The sequence below is a fragment of the Protopterus annectens genome, chromosome 14.part0 (assembly GCF_019279795.1).
Source record: "Protopterus annectens isolate FY-2018-M chromosome 14.part0, PAN1.0, whole genome shotgun sequence".
Taxonomy (NCBI): Eukaryota; Metazoa; Chordata; order Ceratodontiformes; family Protopteridae; genus Protopterus; species Protopterus annectens.
In genome coordinates this window covers 82,434,657-82,452,255 of record NC_056748.1, presented here as the reverse complement: position 1 = coordinate 82,452,255, position 17,599 = coordinate 82,434,657, and the positions used below count along the sequence as shown (strand labels likewise).

The 17,599-nt window shown below is 45.5% G+C and overlaps 1 protein-coding gene across 32 annotated transcripts in view; it reads right to left on the bottom strand.

The window, feature by feature from the left end:
* Window positions 1–17,599, bottom strand: part of KCNMA1 (potassium calcium-activated channel subfamily M alpha 1) — a 4,085,072-nt gene that overhangs the window by 691,651 nt on the left and 3,375,822 nt on the right. For all 32 annotated transcript variants that reach the window (XM_044055788.1, XM_044055796.1, XM_044055806.1 and 29 more), the window contains one exon: window positions 11,858–12,082. In XM_044055788.1, the coding sequence (XP_043911723.1) occupies window positions 11,858–12,082 (225 nt within the window). The remainder of the gene's footprint in view (window positions 1–11,857; window positions 12,083–17,599) is intronic.

The window sequence follows — 17,599 nt, the reverse complement described above, 5'->3', positions numbered from 1 at the left end:
GTGTAGTGCAACTAAAGAAATATTAAATATTATTTATTTATATGTACTGAAATAATGTTCATATTTTGCTGATCTCAACAATTAAGTGAGATAGACAGAACTGCTTAGCCTTATAGGAACAGTTACAGCTGCATAAAGAAAATGCTGATGGCAGTATGTTTTGCTTGAATGGTTACTGAGATATTGTAAGCCTTTTATACATTAAAAATCATACTTACTGCATTTACTGTGGCTTATAAAATCCAATTTAAGACATAACTGAATGAATGAAACTGCTGTAAAAAATTCTATTGTGCTGAATAGTTTGCTGTTTACATGTTTTAATAACACTTATGGTTCTAGAGAAATGAGCATTTGTCTGAACTGTGAGGCAACAGCTTTATTTTATTTAATGACTCAGGCCACACCTATTGGAGGTTAGAATATAAACTCAAAAAAGCTCCACAGGAGGTAATGAGCTCATAAGTATGATGTTAAGAAGGAATTACAAAGTGCAAGAAAAAAATACTCTGCCTTGGATTTTCCAGACATTTGATTGGATAACAGTTATAGACAGAAATTAAAGAAGGAACCATATTTGGTATACTGAAGCCATTGCAGGTACAGAGGAAGCAAACTTCTAAAACTCATGGTGTTAAAAAGAAGTTATGTTCTTATCATAACATTCCATCTGTATTGCCCATTTTAATTCATCCTCAACATATGGGACTCAGATCCGACCTGGCTCCTTCATTAAACAACCCAACTAGAAAATCAAGGACTGCATATATAGGAGCTGTAGAGAGAGCTACGTGATTCTGCTTCACTCAATAAACAAATCATTTTCATTTGTACAGTTTTCTGGTGGATGGTAATAAAATGGAATGTACTGGGGAAGAAATCATAGGTTGCCTGGCCATTAATGGAATTGGAGAAATAATGCAGTCAGTTTGAGGTTTGAAATGTCTGGGTGAATCAGTCCTGTCAGATGGGACAGAAGGTCTAGAGTTGGTTTCAGAATCCAAGGTGGTGACAAAAGATAAGGCTAAAGAAAGGGGAACCACACTTGTTGAGGCCAGTAAGGTGCAATAAGGATGACTTTGCTCTTCAATCTGGCTGCTTTCTGTAGAAATTTGGGGATCGAGGGAGAAGAGCAATCCTCAGTCGCTCTCCCATTGGGGGGACTAGGACAAAGAATCTGCTGCACTCGTTGTTTATGGGAGATGCAAAGAGATCAAAGCAAGGCTGACTCCTTTGACAGAAAATCATTTCTGCCACCTTGTGGTTGAGGGACCCCTTGTGAGGTAACAAGATCGACCTGCTGAGTTTGTCTGCTATCACATTGGACTTCCCCGGAATGTGGTCTGCCACCAAAAAGCAATTGGAGGCTATCAGCCACTGCCACACTCTAAGAGCTTCTTGACACAGGGGGTAAGAGCTGGTTCCTCCTTTTTTGATGAGATACCAAACTAGTGACATATTGCTTGTTTGAACTGCAATTGTCCCGAGAGGGAGAGAGTCTTGGAGTGCTTGCAATGCAAGAAGCACTGCTCTCACTTCTAGAACCTTACTACGCAGATTGGCTTCTTTGGGGGACCAAGTGCCTTGAACGGTCTTTCCCAGATAATGCCCTCCCCCAATCTTAGAAGTGTCTGTGGTCACTCTGGCCTTGGGCTAAGGAAGTATTAATGATTGACCTTGTTGGGCCTGGCAAGACTGCGTCCACCATGAGAGGTAACTCTTGCATATTTGGATCACTCTTTTCTTTGCAGAGATAGGGTGATTGAAAAAAGACCACTGTAGGTGTGGCATCCATTGTAAAGTCTCATGTGATACCTTGCCAGGGGCAGACATTGAACCCAGAGCCTGAAGAACTTTTCTGGCTGAAATCTTCTTACTGCATATGATCAAAATTGACTTGGTTTCTGATAGTCTGTACTCATGATAATGGAAGGGACACAACCATGGATTGTGTGCTGATGGTTGTCCCTATGAATTCCAGCTTCTGGGTGGGTTGCAAGCACGATTTGTTGGGATTTATGGTGATTCCAAGAATTAAGCAAGTTCTTAGTACCTGGTCTCTTGTTTGTACCAGATGATGCCTGGTTGGGGCAGTGATGAGCCAGTCATCTAAATATAGGGAAAACCCAGATTCCCCACAGCCTTAGATGTGCCGCTACCACTGCTATGCATTTAGTAAGCACCCTGCAGGCTGTGGTGAGACCAAAGGGCAGCACTCTGAATTGATACTGACTGGCTCCCACTTGGAAGTGCAAGAACCTCCTGGACTGTCTGTTCATCTTTATGTGATAGTACGCATCCTGGAGCTGTATAAAGCACATCCAGTCATCCTGTCCCAGAAAGGATAGGCTGGACTGTACTGTGACCATCCAGAACTTGGTGTGTGTGACCGACTTGTTTAGTGCACTGAAATCCAAAATTAGTCTCCAGTCCCCTGTTTTCTTTGGAACCAAAAATAACCTTGAGTAAGTTCCAGATCCTTTTTAGTCTGTGGGACCTCTTAGATGACTCTTTTTGCAAGCAAGTGCTGAATTTGTTGAGTTGCTGGCTCCCTCTGACTGGATGGAACATCGGGGAGCTTTGTTATCAGTGGGAGCAGAAGGAAAAATGTTATAGTATATCTGCTGGTAATAATCCTCTGCACCCAAGTATCATTTGTTATGTTTAGCCAGGCCATTTAGTGCAGGGAAAGTCGACCCCTGACTGCCTCCAGAGGAAGACAACCGGGCCTCCTTTCAGGTGCGCTGATGAGGCTTGTCAAAGGATGTATCTATGGACCCTGTATTCTGTGCGCCTCCTCTGCTATAAGGCCAGTTTCTGCCATTTCCCCTCTGTCTCTGAGAGAACCAGTTCCACATGTGTCTTGGAATGGATCTTGAGCTTTTTTGAACCACATTTTATGACCTCCCCATTGATTCCTTGAAAAGGTTCATCGAAAAAATAGAAGTTATGTTCTTACCATAACGTTCCATGTTAGTTGTCTTCTTCTCGCCTTCTTCTTGCTGGATGGGTTCGGAGCCGACCTCGGCTCCGACTCGGCCACTCTAAAGCTCGAGAGTTGGTTCCACCGGCTCGAGGCTCCCCTTATATCCCACAATGCTAGGCGAGAGTTACCTCAGATCTCGTTTGTAAGCTAACCCCAGCTTATGATAGTAACAGTATATAACAGAATAACTATAAACAGAGTCCACCTCTAACAACAGGGAGAAGAAGGGTGACCTACATCCTGAAACAAGAAATATGCATAATAGCATATGGCTAAGAAAGAGGTGGTAGAAAGAGAGGTCACGATCACAACTCCTCTAGGTCTGTCCAGGCCAGGGGAAGGAGGGTGGGGCCAAGAAGAAGGCGAGAAGAAGACAACTAACATGGAACGTTATGGTAAGAACATAACTTCTATATGTTAAGTTGTCTATCTCGCCTTCATTCTTGCTGGATGGGACGCGTCCCTAGCACCTTGTCCCGGGTGGCCTAACGGAACAGACTCCTGAGAACAGTGGAACCAAAATTAGCTCTGTGCCTAGAAGCTAAATCCAACTTATAATGGGAAATAAAAGTGTGAGGAGTAGCCCAAGTAGCCGCTGCACAAATGGTGTCAATAGGCAGTCTGTCTTGGAAGGCTAGAGAAGTAGCCAAAGCTCTGGTGGAATGGGCTTTAGGTTTATTAGGCAGTTTTGGTGTCTAATCTCATAAACAAGGGTAATCAGAGATGTTAGCCATCTGGATAAAGATACCTTTGAAACTGGAAGTCCCTTTCTGCTTTCCGCATAGGAGACAAACAGCTGATCAGATTTTCTGAATTGTTTCGTCCTGTCCAAGTAGTACCTTAATTGACGATGAACATCCAGGCAGTGTAATTTTTGTTCAGACCTATTTGAATACTCGGGAAAAAGACAGGGAGGTCAATGCACTGGTTTAGGTTTGATGTTGAAACCACCTTAGGCCAAAAGGGCGGGTTAGTTCGTAAGGAAACTCTGTCCTTATGGAACACAAGGTAAGGAGAACGACAACTGAGTGCTTGAAGTTCTGAAATTCTTCTAGCTGATGTGATAGCCACCAGAAAGAGAGTTTTCCAGGATAATAACTTTAAGGAACATGAAGCTGCAGGTTCGAAAGGGGAAATAATCAAAGAAGCAAGAACTAAATTTAGGTCCCAAGGAGAAGGAGGATTTCTTACAGGAGGTCTGAGAAGAAAAACTCCTTTCAAAAAGGCTTTGCAGAGTTTGTGGGACATTAGGGCGATTCAGAAATACCCACATGGAAATTAGAAATAGCTGCCAATTGAACCTTAAGAGTAGATGGAGATGAACCTGCATGGAAGAGTTCAGCAAGAAAATCAAGGACTAGTTGGATGGAAGCGGTGAAAGGATCTATGTCCTTTCCTTGTGCCCAATATGAAAAGCGTTTCCACTTACTCAAATAAATCTTTCGAGTGGAAGATTTATGGGAAGCTATCAAAATATCTCTAACAGAGTGAGATAATTGAGGAAGCCTGGCTACGGTTGGAAGTGGAGGAACCAAGCAGTGAGGTTCAGAGAGGGAGGGAGCGATGAAACTGACCCGACTGATGGATCAAAAGATCTGGAACTAGGTCCAGATTCCACGGTCGCTCAAAAGAAATCGATGTAGAAAGGGGAACCACACTTGTCGAGGCCAGTAAGGAGCAATGAGGATCAATGAGGCCTTCTGAGTGATAGCTTTCTGTATTACTTGAGAGATCAGTGGGAAAGGAGGAAATGCATACAGAAGTCCCCGGGGCCAAACTTGGACTAGCGTCCCTGCTGGGTTGGCCTGGTAAAGGGAATAGAGTGAAGTATTCTCTGCACTTGCTGTTTTGGGGAGTAGCAAAAAGATCGCAGCAAGGCTGACCCCACTTGAGAAAAATCTCTCTCACTACAGAGTCTTTCAGAGACCACTCGTGAGGCATGAGAATAGCTCTGCTCAACTTGTCCGCAATGTGATTGGACTTCCCGCGGATGTGCGTTGCTATCAGAAAACGCTGAGAAGAAATCGCCCATTGCCACAGTCTGAGTGCTTCTCGACACAGGGGTATGATCTGGTTCCGCCTTGTTTGTTGATGTACCACACTACAGACATATTGTCTGTCTGGATTGCAATCGTTCCCAAGGGAAGAGAGTCTTGAAGGGCCTGCAACGCTAAAAGCACTGCTCTCATCTCCAGAACATTTATGTGCAAGTGGCATTCGTTTGGTTGCCATGTGCCCTGGACTGTCCTGCCCTGATAATGCCCCCCCCCACCCGATCAGGGAGGCATCCGTTGTCAGAGTAGCAACCGGAGGAGGTGGAACAAATGGTCTCCCCAACAGGAGCTGGGGGGAAGACATCCACCACATGAGATGCTTTGCACGCTTGCGTGATCATAATGGTGTGAGACATTGGAAGTTCCTGGTATGACCATTGAGAAAAGAGCATCCACTGAAGGATCCGCATGTGGTATCTGGCCAATGGGAGAAGAGGTATGGCCGCTGCCATAATTCCCAACACCTTTAGAACTAACCTGGCTTTGGCTCTGTTGTTGTTGAGAAGAAGTGACACCAATTTTGAATGTCTGATATCCTTTGGTTCGTTAGTGTTGCAGACATGTTTACAGTATCTAAATTTGCCTATGTAGGTAATAGTGCGACAAGGCGACAAAACAGACTTTTCGCAATTTATTGAGATACCCAGTTTTGACAGACGCGAAAAGTGTAATCTCTGGCCATCAGAAGGAGATGCTTGGTGGGAGCTGTGAGGAGCCAGTCGTCCAAATATGGAAACACCTGGAATCCTTGTCGTCTCAGGTGAGAAGCTACCACTGCCATGCATTTGGTAAACACCGGGGCAGTGGTGAGACCAAAGGGCAGGGCCCTGAATTGAAAATGACTGGTTCCCAGCCTGAAGCGGAGGCAGCTTCTGGAGCGCCTGCTCCATTTTATGTGATAGTACGCGTCCTGAAGGTCTATAGAGCACATCCAGTTTCCTTTTCCCAATAGGGGAAGAATGGATTGCAGCGTGACCATCCGAAATCTTGTTTTCTTGACCGATCTGTTCAAGATACTGAGATCCAAAATTGGTCTCCAGTCCCCTGTTTTCTTTGGAACTAAAAAGAACCTTGAGTAGATTCCGGATCCTAGTTGGTCTGCTGGCACTGGCTGAATAGCTCTTTTTGCAAGCAGTTTTGAAATTTCCAAAGCTGCTATATCCCTTTGAGCGGGTGGAACATCTGGAAGGGATTTTTTTGATTGACTTGGAAAACGAAGAAAGGGAATAGAATAACCTTCGGAAATGATGGACTGTACCCATTTGTCCTTTGTCAGGGATAGCCAGGCTTCTGGGTACAGTGACAATCTTCCCCCGACTGCCTCCGAAGATGGGCAGTCGGGCAACACCTCAGGGATGCTGAAAAGGCTTATCGGAAGACGTTTCTCGATTGCCCTGGTTCTGCGGACCCCCTCTGCCTCTAGGGCGACGTCTACCATTGTTGTTCCCCTCTGCCTCTGGCGGGGAACCGACTCTGTGCGTCAGGCGAAGTCCCTTTAGATTGTTTACGGAACCACATCTTTCCCCCCTTCTGGCCTTTGGGGTAAGGCCTAGAAGGAGTGGAAAAACGGACTCCGACGGCAGAAAGGGTCTTGCCATCCGTCTCGCACCTAGTCAGGGTTTCTTTCACTTGTGGACCAAAAAGGGATGATCCATCAAAAGGGGAGTTTGTGAAAGACGTCTTGAAAGGTTCCGCAAAATTGCATAGCCGCATCCAGGCGTGCCTACGTAAGGCTACCCCTGTTCCTGCGGCTCTGCTCGCTCCATCGGCCGCATAAGAGAGGAGGCATGGAGGAGTTGGAAATAGAATTAAGGATAGCCAGCTGCGTGTTCATTTTTTCTTGGAAACCCGCAGCTGTAGGGTCCTTTAGCATTTCACTCGCTTCTTTGATCAAGTCTCTTTGAAGACGAGTGAAATGGCACAGGTAATTCAGCGAACGCATAGTAAATGTCGCTGAGGAGAACATCCGCTTCCCGTACCTATCCATGGACCTAGATTCCTTGTTAGGTGGATGGACAGGCACTGAAGGATCAGCCAGTTCCTTCTTTGTGGCGGCAGCTACCACCATAGCATCCACAGAGACTCCTTTTGATAAAAATTCCTTGTCTGCTGGAGCTGTGATGAATTTGGAGGGTCTCCTGGGAGTGGGGTCCACTGAATCAGGAGCCGTCCATGCCTTTTTTGCAACCACCTGCATGAGGGGGTCGAAAGGGACACCCAGGAGGTGGAAGGACGAGAGCCAAACGCCTCAAGATACACAGATTCGTCCTCCGAAGGGTTGAGGGCTGGCCAATTTCCCCTCTGTTTAAGGATCTCTAGTATGTCTGCAAAGGAGACATCTTCAGAAGGGGAACGGGGGGAACCCTCAGAATCATCCAGATCTGTGTCGGACGTGATAGACTCAGGTGAGTCAATGTGCTTCCTCTTGCACTTCCTCTTCCGAGGGGGCTCTTCTGCCAAATCAGGAGAGGCCTCGGAAGAGGATGAAATCCCCACAGGGGGCTCCTGAGGAGTTGGCTCTCTGCGGTCCGGGATGAGGGAGTGAGTCGACTTACCCTGAGGCAGCATAGAGGGAGGGGCTGACGGAGCCGACTGTGGAGTAGAGCCAGGCTCTAACACACTCCGCATGACCTCGAAAGCACCCCTGTCAGGCAGAGCCAGAGGTCCCCGCTCCGAGGAGCTTAAGACCCCTCGGCACCGACAGTGATGGCTCGAGGCGATGTCGGAGCCGAACTCACCAGCGCCGAAGCACCGAGAGGGAGAGGGGGGTCGGACAAGGGTCCGTCGGAGCCGACGAGGGAAGTCCGGCGCCGAGATTCCTCCATGGAAGAAAACGGAGCCGACGACGGAGCCGAAGACAATTGTCTCGGCTCCGAGGTGACCACAGTCTCAGTTCCGACACGACCCGGCTCCGAGCTCAAGAGAGTCGAAGGAGGAAGGAGTTGATGGACCGGGACAGGCACCGACTGATGAGTCGGGCTCTGAAGCATCTGGGCCAGTGCCTCAGACTTAAGTAGTCGACTCACCACCCTCTGAAGGTCATGATCGGACAACCTCGAAGACCTAGAGGAATGAGACCTTTGGCTCCGTTCAGACAGCAGGGGAGAACCTGGAGCCGAATGACCGGAGCCAAGAGAAGGTGACCTAGACCTCTTTCTGGTTGTCGGCTCCGAAGATCTTGTCGGAGCCGACACCGGTACCTCGATAACCTCGGCTCCGGCGGAGCGAGGAGCCACAGAAACTGTGGACTGAGTCTTATCGGCTCCAGCCGGAGCCGACAAAGGCAAAGGTTGAACAACCTGAGGTCTCGGCTCAGAAGCCGGAGCCGAAGACCTCGATGCCTTGGAGGGTTTCCCTGTTGAGACAGACAGGGAATCCTCAGGCTTCAACAAGCCTCTCAAAATGAGCTTGTTTTTCCTTTCCTGCAGGACCCTGGGGCTGAAGCCATGGCAGACAGCACAGGAGTCCTGCAGGTGCAAAGGCCCCAGACAATAGACACAAGAAGTGTGAGCGTCTGTCAGAGACATTTTCTGACAGCACGCATCACACTTCTTGAATCCGGAGACCTTTGCTTCCTTAGACATAGCCTAACTGGTGAACACAAACACACACTCAAACACACCAGTTATACCCTGTCAGAAATTTTACTTTAGTAGAAATACTAAAAAAATAAAGTACAATAAGTACAATAAACAGTAGCTTAAACTACACAAACACTCCCTAGGGAAGGGAAGGCCCAAGGCCCAAGGGAAAAACTAAAAGTTCTTTCAAAGAAAGAAACGGGAAAATATTAGTTCGGGGATAAAGTACACTGAACTACACTAATAGGACAATAATTAAACTAAAAAAGGGGAAACAGAGTGACTTTTAATAGAAAAAAGCTTAAACTCACCAGGAACCGGTAGAACAACCAACCTCGAAGCTGTAGCGGCAAACGAGATCTGAGGTAACTCTCGCCTAGCATTGTGGGATATAAGGGGAGCCTCGAGCCGGTGGAACCAACTCTCGAGCTTTAGAGTGGCCGAGTCGGAGCCGAGGTCGGCTCCGAACCCATCCAGCAAGAATGAAGGCGAGATAGACAACTTAACATCATACTCTAATGGCAGACAAAGTCTTTCCATCTTTCTCCCACTTGGAAAGTGTTTCTATCACCGTGGGTCCAAAAAGTGAAGATCTGTCAAATGCAGCATTGACAAAAGAAGATTTGAAAGGCTCCACAAAATCAAACAGATGCATCCAGGCATGTCTCCTGATGGAAATTCCTGAACCTGCCATCCGCAAGGCACCTTCTGTTACATTGGAGATGAGCCTCATGGACGAGTTCACAATCAATTGCAAGGTAGTCAGCTGAGGGGCCACAGATGCTTGGGCTCCTTCAGTAGTGGTCCTTACTAATGAGTTGTAAAGTTTATTGAGTAGATCCCTTTGCAATCTCATGAAATCAGCTAGTTAATTCGGTGAAGGTATGACAAAAGACACTGAAGCATATATTCACTTCCCAGACCTGTCAATCACCCTAGACTCCCTATAGGGGGGTGAACAGAACTCTCCTCAGCTAGTTCCTTTTTGGCGGCCTCCACCACAACCCTTACTCCAATACTGCCTTTCTACTGGAGGTGTCATAATTCTATCTGGTCTCTTCATGATGGGCTTGGTCGAGTCAGGTTCCTTCCAAGCCTTTCAATAAATTAAATCCACCAATTTGTCAGCCATTGGGGCTACCCAAGAGGTAGATGGGCGAGTCCTAAAAACTTCCAGATATACTGACTCTTCAAGAGATGAGTTCTGGATAGACCAGCCACCCTTTTGCTTTAGTAGTTCAAAGATGTCTCTGAAGGAGACGTCATCAGGAGGTGATTTGGAACACCCCTCTTCCTCATCAAAGTCAGTATCAGTGGTGAGAGACTCTTGGGGTGAGTCCAGGTGTTTCCTCTTACACTCTCGTACCCTAGGGATCTCCTCAGTGGGATGGTCTGGGGAAGTATTGGAAGAGGTAAGACTCCCAGACTGGGTAGACTGGGAGCTCTGGACCAGCTGTCCCATTAGCGTAGAATGTTGAGGATCACGTGACAAAGTCAGTTGGGTGATAAAGGGTGGAGCCGAGAGGGAAGGACTCACCTGATCTGCAGGTACAGAGAAGACCCTCTTCACCATCTCAAAGGCTGTTCTCCCCAGGGAGGACGAGACTAACAAAGCATTGCGAGGGAGTCCCTGGTCGGCCAGCACCCCCCTCTCTGCAGGCTGTACACCCAAGGAGGAAGCCAGAGCCAAACTATCAAAAGCTGAAGCTCTGAGAGAGAGTGAAGGTTCCAAGAACCTCGGAGACAACTGAACCACCTCAGATCCGATGTGGTAGCCTTGGCTCCGAGAGCCATCTGGATCCAAAAAGGTTACAGCCGATGAACTCAGAGTCACTGTTGGAACTGAAGAAACCATCTTCTTCTGATCCAAAACATATGGGCCGAAGCACTCGGACCCGATAACTCTGATCCCACATGTCAAGTCAGAGGAGGAATAGATGGTGGTGGAAGTCCCAGATCTGACTTGGTAGGAACTATAAGGGTACCCTTCAGAAGTTGTTCCATGACCAGTTCCCTCACCACCCTTGACACATTTGTCTCATTAAGACTTTTGGAAGTGCAGGAGGACACAACAGATGATGGCCTAGAGCACCTCTTCAGAAAGGGAGAGGGCACCCTAGATGGTATTGGATCCAATGATGGTGAGTAGACAGTCATAGGAAGGAGTTTTGGATCGGATGACTTTGGACCAGAAATCATCTTCATCTTAGGATCTGGGGATACCATTTTCATCAGATCTGAAGATTTATGAAGCATCGGTTAAGTCAGATCCAACCTCTTGGGTTCCAAAGAGGATGAAGCCTCAGCTGATCTGAACCACTTTGTATGGTCCCTCGGCTTTAACGAAGTTGACGATTGGACCCCAGAGATGGCTTGGGAGAAGGTGGAGGGTAACATCCCTTCCAAAATTAACTTATTTTTCCTTTCTGAGAGAGCCCTAGGATTGAAGGCCTCACAGATGTCATACTACCTATTTAAATATTCAGGTCTCAAACAGCATACACACAAGGAATGCTTATCCAAAAAAGGCATGTTGTGTCCACATTTAGTACATTTTTTAAATCCTTTCTCTGACATTTTCCTGCTGAGAAAGTAATTGACAGTTCTAGACAGCACCGTCACTAGAAGAATCACACTCACACACACTCACACACACGCTAGAGATAGAAAGATAACTACAAGGGCAGGGAAGAAAGTTTTTACATAAATTTGGCAGTTCAGATTAGATAGCTCGATTTTTTTTTGTTATATACGAGGCAGGGGGAAAAGTGTACCACAGAAAAATGGTACCTAGAAAGAGAAATTTTATCTATAGGTAGAAATACACAGAAAAAGATGCACTAGAGAGAAAAATAAAGGTTTTCAAAAGGTTTATCTCACTGAAAATGACAAAACTCGAGAGCAGTCAGCAACCATGTCTGCACATGAAGAGTGGCAAACAAGATCTGAAGGGAATGGGGACAAGGACATTGTGGGTAGGGAAGAGCTTGAGAGTATGTACACTTCCACGAGCTGAAATGGCGGCTCAGTCGGATCTGAGGGTTGAATCTGAGTCTTATATGTTGAGGAAGAATGAAAACTGACAACATCAGATCTGTAATTTCACATGCCTAGATGCTTTGTTAATTACATAAAATGATGATAGACAGCAGTTATGGAACCAGGTCAATAATGTCATAGAGCTAGTTACTAGAAAACTATCTTAGATCTGGCTCAGCACTCAAATATGCACTTACCGGCAAGATAGAAACCTTTGGGAAATTGTGTAGTGTTTCCCATTCTCGTTTTATATACTCAAGTGATCCCACAAACACAATGTGTTTAAGTTCATGGTAATGGAAATTGCTGGCTCGTAAGGGCATCACTAAGTTACGTAGTCCAATCAGAGCTGATTTGACATCTCCAAATATACAGACAACAACATGGCCACTTAAAACAGTCATTGCTGCTTCACTTCGTGTCTAAGAGAGGTAAAAACACAAGGTACACTGATAAGAGTAATTATACATATTCATGCAATAGAAACAAAATTATGCCAGAAAAGCACTATATCATCTATTATCTTTTATCATATCATCCCTGTTAACATCAAAGATTGAAACAATACTAATTTCATGAACTTTAATCGTACTTTGACTTAGGAATGGGGTCCATTCCCGTCATGGTATTAGAAATCCAAAAAACTTAGAGAAATTAAAAAAAGAATTAAACAGGAATTGTGCAAACATTATGCTATTAAAGTTGCCAAAAAACACTGTAAACATGAGCCACAAAGCATCATAGAAAATGAAGAAGTCTACATCACATGGGATCATCCATTACCAACAGTTCAAAAGATAGATGCTAGAAAACCAGATATAGTTGTCCAAGAAAAGAAGACAAGAGTAGCATTGATCATTGAAATTGCCACACCCAGTGACTATAGTGTCACAAGGTCATTAAATATCAGGATCTGCAGGCAGAAACAAAAGCAATGTGGAAAAAAATACCCAGACAGTTCCAATACTAGTAGGAGCAACAGGTCTTATAAAAAAGAATTTACAATCGTATTTAGATAGGTTCATAGGTAGGTAGGTAGGTACTAGGCTATCTGCCTGAGGGCATTTATAAGCCTAGCCAGAGTGTGTCGGCTTTCGCCGCCCCATTGATTAATTAACTGAGCCTCTGTCAAGCAGAGCCAATGAAGTGATCCCAGAGCTGTATTTTCTGTTACCCATCCACTCGTCAAGGCTTCTCTTGAAGAGTTTTAGTGAGGGGCTCTGCCTAATGCAGTTAGGAATTTTGTTCCAAAGCATGGGGAGTCTCTGTGACAGGAATCTATCCCTCCGGCATGTTCTATTTATTGTTGTGGCGAGGTTTAGCTCACTAGAGCGCGTGGCTCACAGTGACTTGCATTTCTTTAGGTGGAGCATGTCCATCAATTCTGAGTTGGACATGGCTTTGTAAGTCAGGCAGAGATCACCTATGAGTAAGCGATATGCCACTGAGTACAGCCGGAGTTTTTTCAGTCGGGCTGCATAGGACATATGTTTGAGGCCAGTAATCCTCTTTGTGAGATGCTTTTGTGGTCTTTCAAGCTGTTGGAAGTGTCTTGTGAGGTATATCCCAAATGGGGCATTGTACTCTATGATGGGTCTGATGAGTGATGAGTAGAGGGGCACTATAACCTCTTTATTTCTAGATGCGAACCCCTTAGTAATTAGATGGGCCACATAGAAGGATTTCCTAACTACTTTGGCAATATGATTGTCAAAGGAGAGATTACTATCTACATGGGTCCCCAGATCTCTTATTACCTCTTCTGTATTAAGGGGGCTGCCGCCTATGTGGTAATTCGTGGGTGTTTTGTTTTTCCCAAACGGGATGACTATGCATTTTTTGGCATTTAGCTTGAGGCCATGACTTTGACACCAGGTGTCTGTCTCAGTAAGGCCTTTTTGGAGGATGTCCGTGTCAGCCAGAGAGTCAATTATGGCTCCCAGTTTGCAGTCATCAGCGAACTTGGTTAGCCATAGTCCTCCTGTGTTTGCCTGTACTTCTGAGAAATATATGCCAAACAGTAGGGGTCCCAGAACCAAGCCATATGGGACACCACTTGTGACTGGTTTAGAGTCAGACCTGGAGCCCGCTATTCTTACCGTGTGAGTTCTGTCTGTAAGCCAGTTGGCAACCCATCTTGTGACGTGGGGGTTTATGTTCAGGCTGGTGAGTTTTTCTATAATACCCGAGTGAGGAATGGTGTCGAACACCTTGGTGAGATCAAGGTAGGCTGTGTGAACCACCTTTCCCTCATCTATGGCCTTGGTAACTGTCTAGAAGAAGTCAACCAGGTTTAGTAGGCATGATCTGCCCTTAACAAAGTCGAACTGGGTTGGGTCAAGTCTTTGGAGGTTCCCAATGTCTTCGTTAATGAGTTCCATGATGATGCGCTCCATAGCCTTGCAGACCAGGCTAGTCAGGCTTATGGGGCAATAGTTACCAGGGTCAGTTGTGGCCCCTCCTTTGTGGAGCAGAATAACCATTGCTGTGCGCCATTTTATGGGCATGTAGCCTGTGGAGAGGCTGAGAGTGAACAGCGTGTTTAGGTGGGGGGTTAGTTCGTTCTGTAGTTCGTGCAAGACGCAGCCTGGGACACCATCTGGCCCCATTGATGCTGTGTTTTTGGCTTTTGAAAGGGCTGTTTTCACCTGTGCTTCTGTGATTTCCGGGACACTACACTTTTCCGGTATTGTTGTGGGCCCTTTTGAAGGTGAGAGGGAGGTGAAGTTTGCACTGAATCTATCTGCCAGTATGTTGGCAATATCAGTAGGTGCAGTATATTTTGTGCTATTTTACACTATCTCAGAGCATATCTGTGAGTTGCCACTTAGATTCTTGACATAGCTAAAGAAGGCTTTGTGGTTATCTTTCAAATACTTGGCTATTTTTCTTTCGAAGTTAGCCTTGGATGATTTTATGAGGGACCTTAGTTTCTTACTGATACTGATCAGGGATGTCTTTCCTTCTTGGGATTTGCTTTTTTTCTGAACTAGTTTCCTCCTTTTGTTGTGTAACCTGTTTATGGCAGGGGTCCACCAGACTGGTTTCCTTCTCTTAGTGGAGTTGAGTCTTGGTTTTGATAGGGATGGCACAATCCATACATCCTTGTAGGTGCTCACAGAGTGCAACTGTTTGGGCAGTGTTATCCTTTAGCGTGGGGGCTGTGAAACTTATCACCTCTGCCTTAAGTAAGGTGAAGTTTGCTTTAGAAAAGTTTTTCACTGTGGTTTCCTTGGTTGGATGTGGTGGTGGGGTGTGGACATCCAGGGTGATTAGTTTATGGTCTGATCTAACCAGTCACGGGCTGATCTCTGGTACGGAGCACCTGTTGCCCATGTTGGTGATGACCAGGTCCAATATGTTGTGGCCTCTGGTAGGGGAGTTTACCAGCTGATCCAAAGCATTTCAGCTGATAAATTCCAGGAAGCGCTGAGCCTGGGAGTTTGCACTCAAGTAGTTTTCCCAGTTAATGGTAGGGTAATTGAAATATCCCAAGATCAGGGTGTTCGGTAGGACCTTCATGTTTTCCAGTGTCTCCAGAAAGGCGGAGTGGTGGTCCTGGGTCATGGAGGATGATCTGTAGCAGGCCACAATTTGCATTGCAGATTTGCCCGATGTTAGTTGCACATGGATGATCTCAGAGGTATCATGCTGCGCCACTAACCTGGAGGTGTGGGTATCCTTTATGAATATGGATACACCCCTTCCTTTTGTGTTTCGGTCCATGTTCTGTGGCCGAAATGTGTGGTATGAGTTGTAGCCCAGTAGTGCTGGAGTGCTCTCTGGAGCCTTGAACCAGGTTTCAGTTACTGCACAGATGTCGACGTTCATCATACTTAGGAGTGCTTTGAGCGCATGCATTTTGAGATTTAAACTCCTGGCTTTGAGTAGCATAACCCTCATTTTTTTACTTGTGCTGTTTATGGAGGTGGGTTTGAATTTTGAGCCTTGCCTAAAAAAGGCACTATGGGGCAGCAAGAGCCTTGGCCAGTATTCGAAAGCCAAGGGGTGACAGGTGCAAGCCGTCTCTTGCGAAGCAATGCAGCTTGTCGAGCATGTCATCCCATGCTGACAGACACTGGATCCCCTTTGAATGACACCAGAAGCTTAGTCAGTTGTTGAAATTGATCATTTTTTCTTTATACTGAGGTATCATTCTTGGTGAGGGCAGGATGCTACTCAGGGTCAGGGCCATACCCGCCTGGGCTATATGATCAGAGAGCTTTTCCATGTCTCTTTTCATGTAGTCCAGGGAGGTACGGCTCAGGTCATTCACACCAACATGAACAATGACAGAGTCATATTTGTACTTGTTCTGGAGTGACCTGAGTGCTTGTGTTATGTGGTGGATTCTGGCTCCCGACAGGCAGCTAACAGTAACCTTCTCCTTGTCCAGCCTAGTGAGTGGGGCGTCAGTGTGCCTGACTATTGAGTCACCTATTACTAGTGTGTTAGGTATGTTATTTCGCCTTAAGGACTGTGATTGTGCAGCACATTGATTTTGTGTTTTATGTGTTGTCTGGTTTGTGACAGGAGGTGTAGGTTTTGTGGGTGTCTACTTTGGAGCTCTCTGATGCTTTTGCAGGTTTTTATTTAGAGCCTCCAAGTATGATTTAGTGTATTTATGTGTATTTTTTGCCAGTGCTCGCTTAGTAGGTCTATGTGAGGCTGGAGGTGTGGTGCAAGTGTTAACCTTGTCCTCATGACTGTCTGTTCCAGTCTTGGGTGGAGATACCTTAGCCTCCAGTTTGGCTGTATAATTGCATCTCTCACATATGTTAGTGTTTTGTGGTTGGAGGAGAGGGCTGTCTGTGTACATGAGGCAGTTGTAACATTGCCTCAGGATACCCAGATTCACCAGCTGGACTGGAGAGTACACCTGAAGTTGCCCTTTGGTCATGCCTGAATAGTAGGGTGAGCTGCTTAGTCGCTTGGTTGGTGAGGGGTGGATAAAGAGCCTTGCCCTGCTGGGCAGTCAAGTGTCGGGGTATATTAGTGCTTGCTATTAGGTCTGAGCAAGTGCAGGACTGTAGGATGCTTTCTGAGTGGTTAGGTTGAGAGTTAGACTAGTTTCAAGTGAGAAACTGAAGAGGAGACTTAGTGGATGTAACTCCATACAAACTGCAGAACGAGTCATTACTGGGCACATTATGGGTGGTGTGAAGAGCACTACTGGCTGACATCAAAGACTGAAACAATACTAATTTCATGAACTTTAATCGTACTTTGACTTAGGAATGGGGTCCATTCCCATCATGATATTAGAAACCCAAAAGACTTGGAGAAATAAAAAAAAAAAGAATTAACATTTAGTGTTAGAGACTGTTATTTACTTTCTTTTAATTAAGCAGAAATGCATGACAGAGTCTGTCTTAGAGATTATTCACAGAAGCTATTCTGCTCTAATCTTCAAGAAACAGCCAAATGCCACACATTTAATCATTCAGCATCAGTCAACAATCACCCGATCCTCTTCCCTTTCCTCCTATCACCCCCCCCCCTTCTAGAATCAGTCCTCCTTTGAAACAGTGGACTATCCTGCTAAACTACTTATGTCCTTGTACCTAGTGATCTACAGTAATAAAAACTTACAAAGATTGAACTACAGCATAAACTGAATTTGTTCAGTTAGTGATCTCGTATAGGAAATGAATATGTACAACCATTGAAAAGGTATAGACATTGCACTTTTATATGATTCTATCAGCAAAGATTGAAAATACAAGAGCAAACCTCCAAACACTAAAAAAATGAAAATAGTGACCACACAAACAACTGACATAAAAGTATAAAAACTAGACACATAAAAAATAAAAATACACACAAAATTGCTTTTGTGCAGGGGGGGGGGGGGCCTACACCTACTAACTTAGGTACACCAACTTTGAGGAAATGATGCTTAGCAACCTGAGTATAAGTTTGATATAACACAAGCATAT